Source organism: Microtus ochrogaster, chromosome 26 (assembly GCF_000317375.1).
Source record: "Microtus ochrogaster isolate Prairie Vole_2 chromosome 26, MicOch1.0, whole genome shotgun sequence".
Lineage (NCBI taxonomy): Eukaryota > Metazoa > Chordata > Mammalia > Rodentia > Cricetidae > Microtus > Microtus ochrogaster.
The window spans coordinates 3,213,362-3,229,535 of NC_022025.1; the positions used below are offsets into that span (position 1 = coordinate 3,213,362).

The window sequence follows — 16,174 nt, forward strand, 5'->3', positions numbered from 1 at the left end:
CTGTGAGTTCGAGGCCAGCCTGGTCTACAAGAGCTAGTTCCAGGACAGAAACCAAAAGCTACAGAGAAACCCTGTCTCGAAAAATCAAAAAAAAATTTTTTTAGTAGGTCTGGAGAGATGTCTCAGCATTTAAGAGCACTGGCTGTTCTTTCAGAGTACCGGGGTTTAATTCCCAACACCCACATGGCAGCTCAACTGTCTGTAACTCCAGTCCCAGGGTACCCAACACCCTCATACAGACATGCATGCAGGCACACCACCAATGCACATTACAGTAAATTGATATAAAGAAAAAAATAGAGAAACAGAGTTGGGATTAAGGAGATTTAAGGTTAAAGTGAACTGTGGGATTTAAATAGGTTTCATTCCTCTCCATCTTTACAAACAAAAAAGGGTCCTCTGGGACACAAGGCTGCCCTATAAACAGGAGAAAGCTGTCACCGAATGAGTTAGAGCTCATTCTCTTCTCTGTGGTGCTGCAGTCTTTTTATAGGGTGTCAGATCCCATTGTCACTGCGGTGCTTTCTTCTTCTAGGTTTTCAGATGTTAGATGGTGTCTTTGGGCTGCTATAAAGCCGAACAGCCCTGCGTGAGATTTTTCTATAAACCTAGAAATAATTTCAGTGTAAAACCATCAGAGAGGATTTCTAGTCGGAAGTAAAGTTGGTTGCAAGTATTTTAATTCTTTTGAGGTGCTTAAATATGGTTAAAAGAATCAGTCATTATTTCTCAAGCACTAATTGCCGTGGAAGAAGCATTTTTATGGACTTGCCATATGCTTTTGTGAAGACAAGCGTAAGCAGGGACTGGAGATTAGCTGACACATGCCATTTCATACGTGTCCCCATGGGCAGGGTTAGGCTAGTTTACGTTTATTGCCCACACTCTGTGTGTTTTCCTTTCCAGTGAAGGCGCTGTTGTGGGACAGTTGCCGACGTGTCCCCTTCATTCACGCTGCGCAACATTGCTTTAGTGATGCAGACGCGTTGCGTTCTTTTACGTTGCATCTGTTTAACTCTGTGAAGCTGTTACTTTACCTGTCTAAAACACCTGAGGGCTCTGATAAAGAGCTGAACTGCCAATAGGTAGGCAGGAGAGAGAAGTAGGCGGGGCTGGCATGTAGAAAGCATATATAGCAGGAGAAGGCTAGGGGAGGGGAGAGGAATGAGAAGAGGAGGAGAGGAGGGTACCAGGGCTAGCCATGTATTAAGAACAGAAGAAATATATAGAATAAGAAAGGAAAAAAAATAAGATGCAAAACTTAAAGAGAAATAGGATAATTCAAGTTAGAAAAGCTGGCTAGAAACAAGTCAAGCTGAGGCCAGACATTCATAAGCCAGATTAAGTCTCCATGAAATTATTTGGGAGCCGAGTAGTGATGCCCCAAAGAGTTAAAAAAAAAAAAAAAAACCAACTGCAGGACACTGTCTTGGAAAAAATTTCTGCAGTCTTGGGGTAGGGACATTTTACCTGTGTTTATGTATGTTGTTCTACCAATAATTATCTTTTACTAATGCTTCTGTTGTTTTAATTTCCTATTACTTGGAATGATAGTACATAAATGAGATCTATCTACCATAAAAATGCTGGTTCCTAGTTGAAGTAGCTTGCTTGTGCTACTAAAGAGTAGAACATTTTCGTCCATGAGAGGAAGCTCATCATTGCGGTGGGTCTTCCTCATTGAGATTTAATCCATGTGGGGTGATTCTGTTTCTGCAGAGATCTATGCATCGTGGATGCTTCCCATGGCTTTAGTGGGAAGCCAGTTATTTCAGTATGCATTAAAAACTGATGCGTTGTTATTTTCATCCTGCTGTGGTAGACAGATGTTTTGTTTAAGACTGTCTCAGAAGACAGTGTCTTGCTTTCTGATTGGTCCCAATAGAATTAAAATACCCTCCCTTTTTCCTTTTTTGAGAAATGTGTGCCTGTCAATTTAAAACTCTTTATTTGAAAAGTTATTTGACCGTTATTAGTGAAATTAATTCTTGATGAGCTATTATTTTTTAATGTTCTCTTGTTGAAAGTGTTTTGTGGTAAATACTCAGTTGTGAATATGCTGTGCATCTGATTTTTCTATTGGAAAATGTAAATTTGACCCCTTCTTTGTAGTGTGTGTGTGTAGGGGGACTGGGGTGAAGACCGGGTCTCTCTATAGGCCTGGCTGTCCTGGAGCTCACTATATGGACCAGGGTGGTCTCAAACTCTATAGACTCTAGGTTTTCAGTTCTGACTTGAATCTTATACACTAGAGCTTTGTAGTTAGTTACAATGGGGAAATAGTAGGCTGAGAAAAAGACAGAAGGAAGGGAGAGAAAGTATAAACTTAATATTGAATTATCAATAGGCATTTCCATCTTTAGTCCAAGGAAATTGAAGCACATATCAAGAAAGCCCCTAGAGATATACTTACGTTTTCTAAAAGGTTTCCAATTTCTTGACATAGTGTGAAAGAAAAGTACAGTAGCAATGGAACAAAGATGTTGGGGAATAATCAGTAGAAACTGAGGGAGTTGAGTAGTGACTGGGAAATGAGCCTGGGAGGCCTTTAGCGCCCACAGAAGGCATGTGTGGGCTGAACTGGAGCAGGAGCGCTAACACAGGTACCACATCGCATACCCGAGCACAAGCTCCCAGAGGCAGGACATCTGTGGTGCCTAAGAGTTTAGTGCCTGGTCACTCCTAAATATATATGATCCTTAGTGTTGAAAACCCCTGGTTTATTGAGCATTGTTGTTCCTTAGTCTTACAAGAACCTTCTAAAGCGTAGGAATTTGTATTATTTCCTTAAGTTAGGTATCTTGCCGAAGGCCTTTGGTAGGAGCTCATCTTCGTTTCATTCTTGATCTTTCTTTATCCGTCTGACTATTTTGTCTGAGAGTGTGTTGGGGTTGGTGCTCCAGTGTGCCTGTTTATGTGGGTTTGTTGATGACGTTGCCTCTTTTTCCCCCTTTTCTCATTGGACTTGTCTTATCTTTTAAGAATTCGAAGGTGAATAGCCTTGCTTTGGTGTGCCAGGCAGGATTTATTTTTTGGAGCACGGTGGCTCTGCACTGTGTACGGTCCCTTGAAGTTGTTGGGCGGTCCAGTTGCAGCTGTAGTTTGTTTACTGCTTGCCCGTAAAAAGTTTGGTGTTGATGGGATCTGTTTGCAAGCAATGCTATGTTTTTATAGGAGTTAAATCTTCTTGGATGCGTGGGGCATTGATTAAAGAGGTGCTTGCTTTAGCAGTGGGTCCACAAAGCCAACCTAATTGATTTGACTTTCCCATTGTGGTAAGTGAAACCATAAACGTTTTCTGAATTAGAGTCTCTGCTGGAGAGAGGACTAGAGAAGGAAAGATGGCTTCCAAAGTCTTTGAGTCAGACTTTTGCAACCGTTGCTAAAGTTAAGTTTTCTTTAACACATTGGGGAAAGCCTTGTTGTCTGCATCTAGGACAACTAGGAAAAATCCCATGTAGGTAGGCAGTGTGCTTGGAGAGCCTGGAGTCCGTCCAAACACTCTTCCACCAGAGTCTCAAAGAGCCATTGTCTATGAGGCTTTGAGCCACAGAGCTCATTTCACTCTTCTAAGCTGCTCCCTATGGTATCACAGAGCTTCGCTGTTACGCTCTCAGCTTACGTTCAGATAGAGATAACTGTTGTTGTGTTAAGTGTGATCTGCTAGTGTTTGGATATACAGCTCCCACCTCCCACCATCCTACCTTACCCACTGAGTTCTTTGTGATTCTGGTATTCAGACTTTGATTACCTAAGCTGGACACAGGCCAGTGTTGCTTGGCCCATTTCTCTGAAACCTCCCTTAGCCTGAACTCTCAAAGTATCGTCTGTTATGAGGTTTGTTATGTGGGAGTTATTTTATTCGTTGTATTCATTGAGTGTGAGAGCAGCAATGGTGCCCCATTCATCTTTACCTCCACGATGTGGAATTCAAAACTCAATAAATGACTGGTAAAATAATAGGAGAGAAATATCTTAGTGGTGAGGAACACAAAACATAGTTCCCTATAAACATCTTCTTAGCTTTTTCTTCACACCCTCTACATGTCTCTAGATCACGTCTGTGACTTTTGCAAGAGTCCTGTTGCTGCCATGGCCAGTGGCCTTTAAAGGCCAGCATTGAGGCAACAGACCGACTTCACTTTCGTAGTTTCTGTAACATTTGTTAGCTGCTTGTGAGTAGTGATATTTACCCCCAGTGTTTCTAATTTGAAGTGATAGACGTGTTATTTGGCTTGATTGAATGTTTTTACATATTGTTCATAAACCCAGACATCACTTTGTACCATATACCTATATACTACATAAATCATCAGTTGAAAAGTTACATAGTTGTTAAATAAAAAAAAAAAAAGAAAAAGAAAAAAGAAGATAGGGACGCCGTGAGCGTGTTTGCCAGAACTTTTTTTTTTCTTTCCTGCTTGGAGTGCACAGATTCTGAGAGTGCCCTCCATCTTCCTTCCCTCGCTCTTTTGTAAGTTGCAGTTTAATAGACTGATAAAGTTTTCCAAGAACATTTTTTTTTTTCAAGTCTTGGTAGAGTGAGGAGTGTTCACTGATAAAACTGGTCACACTTGATTCCCTCCAGAGTCCAGAGAACACTCAGAAACGAGTAAGTGAACAATCCCAATGTTTCCCTGAAATGGCACCGTGACCTAAGGACAGTTTGAGTGCAACTTTTCAACAGTTAGCTGCAGCTCATCTAGAGCTGCAGGGTTTTGAGGAAGTTTTTGTCCAAGTATAGGAATTGTAGATACTGGGCGTCATTGATGTAGAAGAATTGAGTTGTAAAATTTAGGTTTCCTAAAGTTTATCTTTAGGTTTGGTAAAATAACACCAACATCTAAAAATCAGTCCATATAATGGGCATTTAATTGTAAATGCTTAATCATAGCAATTGCCAGGGCTATGTGGAATTGTAGTCATTTGATAACCGTCTTCTTTTGAGGAATACCCATCTTTTATCAACTTTTAAAATAATACTGAAGTGTTTCTCATATAGGTTTAATGAAATTAATTCATAGAATTGCGGCGTTATAATGCACCACGTAGCCTTTTCTGGTACCCTCACCTTGTCCTTACACCATTTTCTTAGTTGATGTTGTCTTTTTCTTTATGTTTTTAATGCGGTCTTCTATTCCTGTCTTCCATGGGTCTCTTTTTTTCTTGTTTCGTCCTTATGCTCCACCCCTCTGCAGTGTCTGAACTAGCTCTAGGTCACGTGGCATGCAACCAGGGTGTCTGGATAGACAAGAACACCTACGAAACTGGTAGGATAGAGACTACACACTTTCATGTCTCCGCCTTGAAGAGTCAAACCTACCCTCTAGCTGTGACATTTTCTCAATGAAAGATGGTGAAGAAAAGCTTCCCTGAGACAGAGAGTAGAGCTGTCAGAAGGGGCGTGTAGGGATGTCTGCCGGACAAGGAAGGAGTCTTGAGTGAAGCAGGGAAGAGCTTAGACATGGGTTTATTTAGAGCAGGGTCCGCTTGGCCCTGCATGCGCACGGGGAAGCTGGATGTGCTTCCCTAGTTAGTGTTCAGCTGGATACCATCGCCAGCTAAAGCAATATGAAGACTGTTCATAATCTCGTATTCAAAATGAAGGAGCTCAAGATACATTTCGGAACTGGAAAAATGAATCTCATGTAAGGGTAAGCATTTCAGGGGATTAGCTTTCTTTTCCTTGCAGAAATGAATTTACATAGATGCCTTCTTATATGTCAGTCTTGTTTTCCATTTTTCCTCAAATCCAATGAGATGTTTGTTTGCAAGACTTATTGTCTTTTTTCTTTGAACCTCAAAGTGCTTTGTAGCATCTACTATGTTCTAGTGAGGTTTCAGATACATGTCACTGTCCCTCATGAAGATATTCCTCAGTGCGTGAATACAGTGATTCATTTCCTGATGTCTTGCCCCCCAGCATGGTCTTTACTGCTATTTTATGGTCAACCACTATAGTTGACACTATGTTTTTCTCTTTCTTTCTTTCTTTCTTTCTTTCTTTCTTTCTTTCTTTCTTTCTTTCTTTCTTTCTTTCTTCCTTCCTTCCTTCCTCTCTCTCTCTCTCTCTCTCTCTCTCTCTCTCTCTCTCTCCCTCCCTCCCTCCCTCCCTCCCTCCTTCCTTCCCTCCTTTCCTTTCTTTTTTTCTTTCTTTCTGTTTTTCGAAACAGGTTTTCTCTGTGTAGCTTTGCAGCCTATCCTGGAACTAGCTCTTGTAGACCAGACTGGCCTCGAACTCACAGAGATCCGCCTACATCTGCCTTCCAATTGCTGGGGTTAAAGGCGTGCGCCACCACCGCTTGGCTGACACCACATTTTTCTTTCCACACAGTCTTTAAGCTCCTTGTTCGTTTCCTTTCTACACGGACCCACAGACTTTGTTTGAACTCCTGTCACCAGTCCCTGTTTATGTAGGTGCTGGGGAGACCCAGGACTAATGCAGAAAGCCCCTGCTCCTGAGGGGTTTATAACGTGGTTGGGTGGGAAGATAAACAAATGAAACAAATTAGTGTATAGAACCAGTGAGGTGTAATAAGGAGTGAAGGGCGAGACTGTACTGAGGAGGTTGGTGGAGAGCTGTGTAAAGCCGGGGCCAGCTGAGTGACCCAGGGATTGCTGGGCAAGACCATGGTAGATGGAGCAGAGAGGAACTTGGCTGCAGCAGGTGTAAGCATTGAGGAAGGGAAGAACGGCCCACCCTGCCTGAGCAGAACCCAGCAGGCTCTACAAGTCCCTCTCAGTTCTGCACTGTCGGAGGGGACCAGCCCCGCCTGGAGCCCTTGCTCTCCAGGTCCAGTCAGTACCGCCTGCCTGGGGCAATAAATGGCTTATCTTCTAGTTTCAGGTGGAGCAGTGTTGGGTACAAGCATTTTATCTGTGGCCAGATTTTTCTTTGACGTTTTCCCTTCTTTGTCCTGCCTTCCCCCCCCCTCCCCCGCCTAAGATACCCTCAAGAAATCCAGTGGACTAGCGTCTTGGTTGAGCCAGATATTAGGAAGCTCTGACCCAGTTGTGTAAAAGGCAGCACGCGGTTGAGCATGCACATATGCATGCGCCAGAGTGCAGCTTCCGCCCCTGCAGTTGCCTTTCCTCTCTCTCTGTCTTTGTTTATGACCCTCTTCCTCCTCGTTATACCAGAAGTTCGGAGCTGTGCTAGGGCTCCCCCTTTTTGCTAGGCCTCCAGTCCATTCAGTCTTCAGGTGAAACAAAATGCGTCTTTATCTCCCCTTCCCAATTCCATTGTTTTCTTTAAGGTCTTGTCTAAACATTTGTCCTTGCTTCCCGAGTGTCCCCCCTCCCTCCTTGTTTAGGTCCGTTTTCTACAGCATTTCCTTGTTGAACAATGAAAACCCCCAACATAGCCCGCCTTCTTGCCTTGTCCCATAGGACTTCCCTTTTGGATTCCATGGCAGCTTCACATGGGGTAAAATGCCTAAATTCTTGCTGTGCTTTCCATGGCCCTTTATGCCCTGGCATGGAACCTTCTGGCACTCAGCTTGCACAGTTGCCACCACTGTGTTTGGCTAGCTCCACAGCCAGCTTCCACCTGAGGCTGCAAGCTGTCCCTCACATGCCCTTCTCTTCCTGGCCCTCAGATTCGCGTTCCTTCCTCTGTGGAGTCTGTTCTGCGCTATCGAAAGGAGGTTATTTGTACCCTAACACGTGCTGTTGAAAACCTGCTTCATCAGGGATGCTTGTGTCTGGCACTCAGGAGGCTGGCACATGAGGAGTAAGTGTTTGTGGACATCACATCTGCATAGGCCACTGAGGGCCATCCTGGGCTACATAGTGGGGCCCTGTCCCAACACACCAGCACCATACTTATTTTATCACATTAGAATAATTTGTTTTGGGGCTGGAGAGATGGCTCAGTGGTTAAGAGCATTGCCTGCTCTTCCAGAGGTCCTGAGTTCAATTCCCAGCAACCACATGGTGGCTCACAACCATCTGTAAAGACGTCTGGCACCCTCATCTGGCCTTGTTTTATTTCTTTAGCTTCGTCTTATGGTAGATTTTGTTAAGTGCTTGAAAGTATTGTCTAAAGTTTATTTCTGAGTTAGATCTAATCTGATCTTCTTGCAAATGTAATTTCTCACAAGCATAAATATTTGATAATTATAGTCTCCTGTCTTGCATGCCATGTGTTTATATATCTGCTTCTAGTGTTAGAGTGCACCCGGGTCCTTGTGCGTAGTAGGCTCTTTATTTCCAATCACTCATTTGGCTCCTTGGCTGTAGAGAACACTGTTGTTCACAGTACAATATAAATGAATGCTTGTGGAATAAGTAACTAAAAGAGTAAAGGAGAGTTTTTTTCATCAGCCCTTTATTTTTTTAAACAGAATACCTTAGTAAACAAGAATATTTCACATACAGTTTCAGGAAAAATAAACCATAGGAATTATTATAGTGAAGTGACCAAGCTGACTTGAATAATGGATTATTTCAGGGAGCACTGAATGTGGGAAGGGAGTTTGCCTAAGATAATTTTAGGACCCAAATACGGAGTTGGGAAATTGATTAGTTATTTTAAGGATATAGTCAATATTTTATAGATGCTCGCTGTGTGTTATAGGGGAAGGAAAAAAGCCAGTGATTTCATGGTTTGTACTCAAGGACTTTAAAACAGGGATGATACCAATAATAAAAGAGCGTTTTATGAAACAGCATATAATTAAATCCTAAGTGATTCAAATACAGAGCGACATCGGCTTTGCAAAAGGGAGCGTTTTTTGGGTAGGAGGGATGAGCAATTCCATAGAGAATCTCAAGTCTTGAAAGACATTTTGGACGTAGAGTCTGTTCTCCAGACATAGTGTTCATACAATTCTAGAGTGTTCTGATATTACAGCCGCAGCTTGGGCTGGGGAGCCAATTCTGCCCTAAAGTATTTGCCGTTTGTTGGTTCCCAGCAGCTCTACCCTGAAATAATCAAACAGGAACTATATTATTTAAAGCACTGTTTGGCCAATCACTTAAGTGTATTGATAGCTAGCTCTTACGTCTAGAGTTAGTCCATTTCCAGTGTTTTGTATTTTCCCACAAGGCTCGTGTCTGTCTCTGGGCAGCGGCTCCATGGCTTCTCCTCACTCCTACCTCTTCCTCCCAGCATTCAGTTTAGTTTTCCCCCCACCTAGCTAAGTTCTGCCCTGCTATAGGTCCAAAACAGTTTCTTTAATCATTAATGGTAATCACAGCACACAAGAGGGGACTCCCACATCACCATGCAAACATGGGGGCCTGAATCTAATCCTAGAACCCAGGTAAAATGCCATGCACGGCAGTACACCCTTATAGCCCCGGCACCGGGAGGGCAGTAGACTATTTGTGAGTTCCAGGTCCGTGGGAAATAAGGTGGATGGCTTCTAAAGAATGACACCTGAGCCTGACTTCTGAAATGCAAATGTGCTCACACACACACACACACACACACACACACGCACACACACACACACACTTATAACTTATTTCTTAGCTGGGAAAAGAAGGAAGTACATAACATAATATTTTTATTTTAATGTTTTTTTTTGTTTCTGTTGATTTGTTTGATTTGGGTAGGATTTTGCAGGGACTTTGGTGTTGCAGACAAAAATCAAGGTCATTATTTCTGAGTCATTCAGAGTGATGAGGGTGAAGTAGCAGGAAGGCAATGTTGTTCATTTGGATCAGCGGGGATGTCATGGGCAGATTGTTCTTTCTCAGCCTGCTGGCCACACAAAGACTCAAGACCAGAGCTTTGGGATACGGCCCACTCCCCATTAGTGTAGTGGTTACTGTCTCTCATGACTATATTCATCATGCAACTAACGTTTATGAAGTGAGATTGCCATGCCACTTTAAAATTGCTTGTGCGAATTTTTTCCAGTTTTGTTGCACTTTAATTTATGAACCTTGGTGGCCTGTTTTCAGGCACAGCAAACCCTAAAACAAATTATGAGGGATGATAGATCAGCCTCTCTCCTGTAGGGGGCGCTAAGAGAGTAGCAGTTTAGTACTCCTTTGCCACCCAGCACCTTCTGGCATGACTTGGCACAATTTACTTCAAGATTGTGTACTCTGGTTTGTGCTGGCATTTTATTTTTGAGGGTGTTGTGGGTCCTAAGCCACCGTAATTCTTCAAACTCACAGCTATGCATTCTCTCACTTGGGTTCAGTAAATGCCACACCTGTGCGATTATTATTTTTTTTTAACCTTATGTGTTTGAGGCATGGTATTTTTAGAGTTCTCATTATGTCTCATTTACATATGACAAATGAATGCATATAGACACATTAAACCATTTTTCCAAGCGTTTGCAACATTGCTGATAGTAGCCTAAACTTGGCCTTTTGTAGGACCTCAGATTATTATTTAATGGGATTGTCACTCAGGACACTTACTGGCTTCCTCTAGTGCTTTTAAAAAAATTGAATTGAGCATGATAAGGTGCATCTCTTGATTAAATGTGTTTCCTCCTGTGCAATCACCATTAGCTGTTTGGCTTCTATTCCATATGCTTTTGAAGCCAGCCCTGCATTGCAAATCAATAGCTTTCTGGAGAGACAGTATGTTGTGAATTGCCTGGACAGCATATGCATGCTTCCCTTGGCTGCAAAGCTGCTGCAGAGCGCGGTTACTCTGCCTTCCTGGGAACTCCACAGGCAAGTCCATCGTGTTTGCAGGAAAAAAAAATAGATTATTTTAGGGAAATATTGAACTGTTAAAGCTTCTGATACTGAACATTAGCATGTCCTTTGTGCTCTTCTGAGACCATTTTTTGGTTCTGCTCCACTGAGATCAGCTTCTCTGAGTGATTTCTGGATTTTTTTCCCCCCTGCTTATGCTTCCCCCTCTCTTGGTTGTAGTACGGCCGTACCATTTCAGCTTGCTAGTGCAGAAAGATGTGAATTCAGTTGCTGTGTGAGGCTGGCCTGGTGCAAGCACATTGCTAGAGACATGTTAAAGAGTTCCAGGTGAATCCAGCTTGAGAGAGACAACCGCAAAACGGTAAGACGGAGCATGCCTGGAATCCTAGCAAGGGTTTTTATTTGGAGCATCTCGGCAAGTCTGAATCCTGACTCACTCATTTACAACTTGAAAAGGATTCATTTTATGCATGTCATTTTACTCCCTCCCTCTATTTAACTGCCAGGACCGCCAGAGATTGATAAAGGGTAATTTAAATTAAGGATCTGATGGGGGGGTTACTCAGGGAGTCTCCGGAGGCTCCCGAGCTATTGCTTGTAGTTTGTAAACACCAGTGGCGGAGATAAGATGAAGAAAATGTTCAGCGACTGCTTCTTTGCCAGAGCTGAGTCGGATTTCTTGGAAACTCGTCTTTTTTTTTATAGCTTAAAGAGCCCTTGCTGATTGTTTTGCCTGGTTATGCTCGGCTGAATGCCCTCTGAGTCAGGCGACTGAAGGACGGGAGACCACTTTTCCTCCGGGTAAACTGATGGCTGTGAATTTAGCTGCCTTGGACCAGAGTGGAATTGATATCTCTACTATGTTAGAGATCCGCAGCTTTTTCTCTGCTGGCCCTCTCCCCTCCTTGAGTCCCGAATGCACCTGGTTCAAGCGTGTTGCCGGGTAGAGGTCAGGGCGCTGTCATTTAGCATCACTATATCTACAGTGGTTCTGGTTTCCTGCATAGAAGTGGTAATTCTCCATGCTGTTCTGCTGGAAGTGCTGGCTCTGCTAGTGGGTTGTTACCATTGTAGACACGGATGGAGAACCCCTGCATGTTGAGAGGCTGGGGTAGTAGACAGCCTACTCCATCCAAAATGAGGCTTGCCTGCTCAGGGAGAAGATGAAGAACCAGGTTGGGATATGAACCTTGACAGAGGATGAAATTCTACTTGTCTCCTTGATTGAGGCATAGTATTAAGTAGTGGGGGGGGGGGGGGGGGGGGTTGAAGTTGAAGGATATATTTTTATATTGTTCACATTGAGTAATACATTAGATGATCCTGTGAATTTGTCTAGGTCCACCTTTCTTGAAGGTGCTAAATATTAAGGATGTCAGTGTTAGATATTTTGCTTTAAAATATTTTACTTTGAATGCTTCAACATAGGAATTCACTTGACCTGTGCATGCTGCATTCAGGGAATATCCACTGGCCAAATCCTCAGTAACTTGCATCTTGGCCAGAAACTAGTTTTATCTAATTTTGTAATACCAAACAGTCTAAGAATCAGCTAATTGGGAAAAACATCGATGGAATTTAGGATTCACAGTAAGTGATTTATTGGAGGAGGAGCTTCTGTATTTATTCAAATTTAAGTGTAAAACTGGGCTTTGATTTCTAGGAATGAATATTTGGATTTTGTTCAAAGGAGTGTTGGAATCTTCTTGTGTTTTGGTCACTTATTATTTTCCCAAAAAGTAAATGGAAACATGAACTGTTATTTTCACCTGATTCTATTGAGACGATGCACTGCTTGCTCTGGCTTTTCCTGAGAGCGGTATGTTCTAGCTATTTATATTTTTACCTTCACTTTGTGTAAGCTGGGAGGTTTATTTTCTCATCCTGTGACAGAAGGAACGGTACATCTGCCAAAAATAATTTTAAGAAGGGGACTAGTAGAGCAGTAATTCGACATTATGTTGCAGTATCCCTCTCCTGTCTTTATCACGCAAACATTTATTATCTATACTCTGTGTCTAAGACACTGGGAGACACGCTTGCAGAAAGCAGAGGGGACATGGAAGGCTCTGGGGAAACGTTACCATTTCCCCTGCAGTCCGCACCATGTGTCCTCTCAGAAAGTAACTCTGGAACTTTGCAGACGGTGTAATGACTGCCGAGGAGAGCCTCTTCCCTGCAGGCAAGCATTCACTTACGTACACACATTTGTGCACAGTCTGCTCTGAGACACTGTGAGGGGAACAGGTCGTTCTGGTTCCTGTCATCGTGGAGAAATTCTGTGGGGAATTCTTGTTTTTCCACTTTGGTAATGGTGAAAGAGATACTGTCTGCTTTGATTTTTAAAACTATGTTTAAAATGCACATTCCACAGAACTCGCCAATTTTAGATCGACAGGACAGCGGCATTATTGAGTATATTCAGTGTTTTGCAATAATTACCTCTATCCCTTCCCAGAACTTCCCGCCATCTCAAACAGTTAAGTAATACCTACCATTCTCCCTTCTCCTCACCCCTCATAACCATGATTCTGCTTTCTGTGCCCGCGAGTCAGCTTCAGCTAGGTACTGTGTTTCTTGTCAAGTGGAATGACGTCGTATTTGGCTTCTTTCACTTAGCACGTTTTCACAGTTCACTGATATAGTACCATACATTGGAATTTCATCCTGTGGAGGGTATGCTTGATTTTAATATGCAAAAGATAGCGGCTTTCCTCCTTAGTATAGGGTGTCACTAAATCAAGTTCCCATATGGACACTGTAGTAGATAACTTAGAGCTTCTAAAAGTAGTAGCCCGTGGAAACAGGAAGGCATGAGGACTAGCAATGCACCCCGAGAACCACCCACCGATATCTGGTTATTTCCATGGCCTGGTGATTGAGCATCGTACCTGGACTGCTTACATTTTCTTGTCCATTCATTGCTGCTAAGAGAGCAGTGATCAGTCGGAATGTCCATCGTGAAGCGGGATTGCGACTTTTGTCATCATTACGATTTCGCCTCACTGCGCTCCCAGTGCCTTGCTCATTCTAGCTATAAGCAAAGACATCAGAACACCACTCAGGTTTCCGGTGAACGCTGTGCCCTGGCTACCTTCTGCCCCCAGTCCCGTTTGCAGTGGACAGTCAACCAGAAACCCTAGCCTCCGCATTAGTCAAGAAGAATGGAGAGAAGGTATATGCTTGATACCACAGTAAACAGTGTTTCATTAGACAGGCAAGCTTAGCTTCATCAATAAAGTTTTCCTTTCTTGATTTTCTCTACATACCACTTCCCTTACACCCAAGATATTTTTCTAATAGTTGTTCCTTTTTAAAAGGTCATGTCATGGCCCCACCCAGAGCCATGTATTTGTTTGCCAATCTCTGTACTAGATCCCTGGAAATTTTGTATCTATGTCTGCAACTCCCTGTTCAAGGCACCTAAACATTAACAGAGGAGCAATGTTTATTATGAGTCACCCCATCTTTCTAAGTAGCCTTCATCCTCCTAGTCTTGTTTTTTTTTTTGGGGGGGGGGCGGAATGGGGTCTTATATTGACATGCTGACTTTTTCAACTTAATATCTAGCTGAGACCTTCTGCCTCTGCTCTCCAAGTGCTAGGATTACGATGTTTCTAACCACACTTGGCATCCTGTCCTTAATGATTCCTAATGCATCATGCTCTTCTGTTGTTTTTTTTTCCCCTCTGTTATTGCCTGACTTTTCATATGAGGCAGACTCCGAATTAGATTAATTAAATGAATGTTTACTTGGGTGGTGAGTTGGAAGAGAGGCAGGAACAGCAGGCCAGAAAACCACATCCCAGTTAATCTGCATTGCTTTGATCGTGTTTTTTCTCTCCTATTAGCAGCGATGAGGTGGAAATGGATGGACAGTATTGCGCGTGGGATGTAGGTTTCCGGGGACACATGTGCAGTGGTCAGGAGCTTCTGCTGTGTAGTTTGGTCCTGCAGTGAACCTCCACTCCCATTGTTTACTCTCTGCATGGCCTTGGACAGGTTGCTTAGCTCATGTGCATTTGAGTTTAATTACCCATGAAACTGAGATAATGATGTCCCCTCCTGAGTTCTTGTAGATCATGTTAGCGGTAGTTTTCGTGGTAACTGCTATAGAAGAGTTCCACGGTAGCTGGCCATCGTTACTGCCATTGTCACCTTATCTAGAAGCCCTCAATTTCCCCCTCTGTTTTCTAACAGCTACATTTTTTTTGCCAGGTCCCAGATCCTTCTCCAGTTTGCCTCATTAGAGGATGTCTTAGTTTTACAGAAGATAAAAGGAGGTTGTAGGAGGTTGCTCATCTCTGCTTCTCATCCACCAGACTTTGGCAGGGTGTCTGTTGCAAAGACATGCTTTCCTGTCCAATCGACAACCTATTTCAACCAGCAGCCAGTTCCTCCACTAAATGAGATCTTGCTAAAAACCTTGGCCGTGAAATGCTTGTGGAAGCTCTGGGTTTGTTTCAAGGGGCAGACAAGCAGCAGGGTGTTTTCATCCTGCTGCTCTGCTCTGTTCACCTTGGCCGGCTTAGTGAGGAGTCGCTATGCTATTGACTCTTCCCTGGTGTGGGAGAGGAGAACAGGTCTTCCTGAAGTCAAGGGGCGTTGTTATTAAAGAGTCACTATTGGTTTTATTATTGCTGAAATCTTAGCTCTTCACCGTGGATGGGCCAATTGTGAGGGCTGCATTGAAGGACACTTCCATGTTTTCCCAAAGGCTCCTTGTTCCCTGTGTTTCTCTTCAGGAGCTCTGTGTGGTTAGTGGCCCACATTTGAGTCTCTGAAAATGGCAAGAGCTTCAGAAGTCTCTCTTATATTCAGTGATGTCCTGTATTTCTCAGCATTCTTTGGTCAGGTTTTATTTAGATGGATTTTATTGGAAGATAAACATCACACTTTAACCATTGTAATTGCCAGGCACTAATAATGCATTGCATTTTTATTAAAGATGTTTGATCCAGGTGAGATGATAGGAATTGTGTTCATTTCCTATGTGTTTCAGAATAAGATCTTAGTATGGCGTTTTATCTCTTCTTCAGGGAAGAATTATTTTTAAAGTATTTATAATCTTCATTATTACACATTTATATAGCTACCAGGTGAAAAGAGTGCAGGCCCGACTGGATCGGTCTGATCTCCAGGAGCGTGTTCCTTTCAGTTCCCACTCTTTAATGTCATTGTGCTTCCTGCCTGCTCTATCTTGCGTGAAGGACAGAACAGAGAGGAACTTGAAAGGTATACTCGTGAAGACAGAACTGACCTGCTTCAGCACAAACAAGCCAGGGGCGATTCCGTGAGGCTCAGAAGTGAAACAAGAGGATTCGGATGGCACCCGGGACTGACCTTTGCACAACTTTTCCGGCAGATGATGGCTTCTGGAGTCTGTTATGATGTCTTTTAGAAGGTGAAATTCAAACAGTAGGCGTTCCAGGATGGGCAAAAAGCCATCCTGGTTAGGATATACCATGGATTTCTAACTCAGCTCATTTTATTTGCTCTGAGAATTCCTGAAATGGTGCATGGGCTTGTTGTTTAAATTGCTGTG

At 43.0% G+C, this 16,174-nt stretch overlaps 1 protein-coding gene across 5 annotated transcripts in view; it reads left to right on the top strand.

Annotated features, from left to right (window-relative positions):
• The window catches only part of Cdk14 (cyclin dependent kinase 14), a 534,756-nt gene that overhangs the window by 97,820 nt on the left and 420,762 nt on the right, over window positions 1-16,174 (top strand). Inside the window, exon 1 of one of the 5 annotated variants that reach the window (XM_026784637.1) lies at window positions 10,530-10,644. The exons of 2 other annotated variants lie outside the window; for them this stretch is intronic. In XM_026784637.1, the coding sequence (XP_026640438.1) occupies window positions 10,576-10,644 (69 nt within the window). In that variant the 5' untranslated portion in view covers window positions 10,530-10,575. Of the gene's footprint in view, window positions 1-10,529; window positions 10,991-11,194; window positions 11,431-16,174 lie in introns of those variants that run through there. 2 more of the 5 variants (XM_005358308.1, XM_013350438.2) reach the window with 2 other exon arrangements.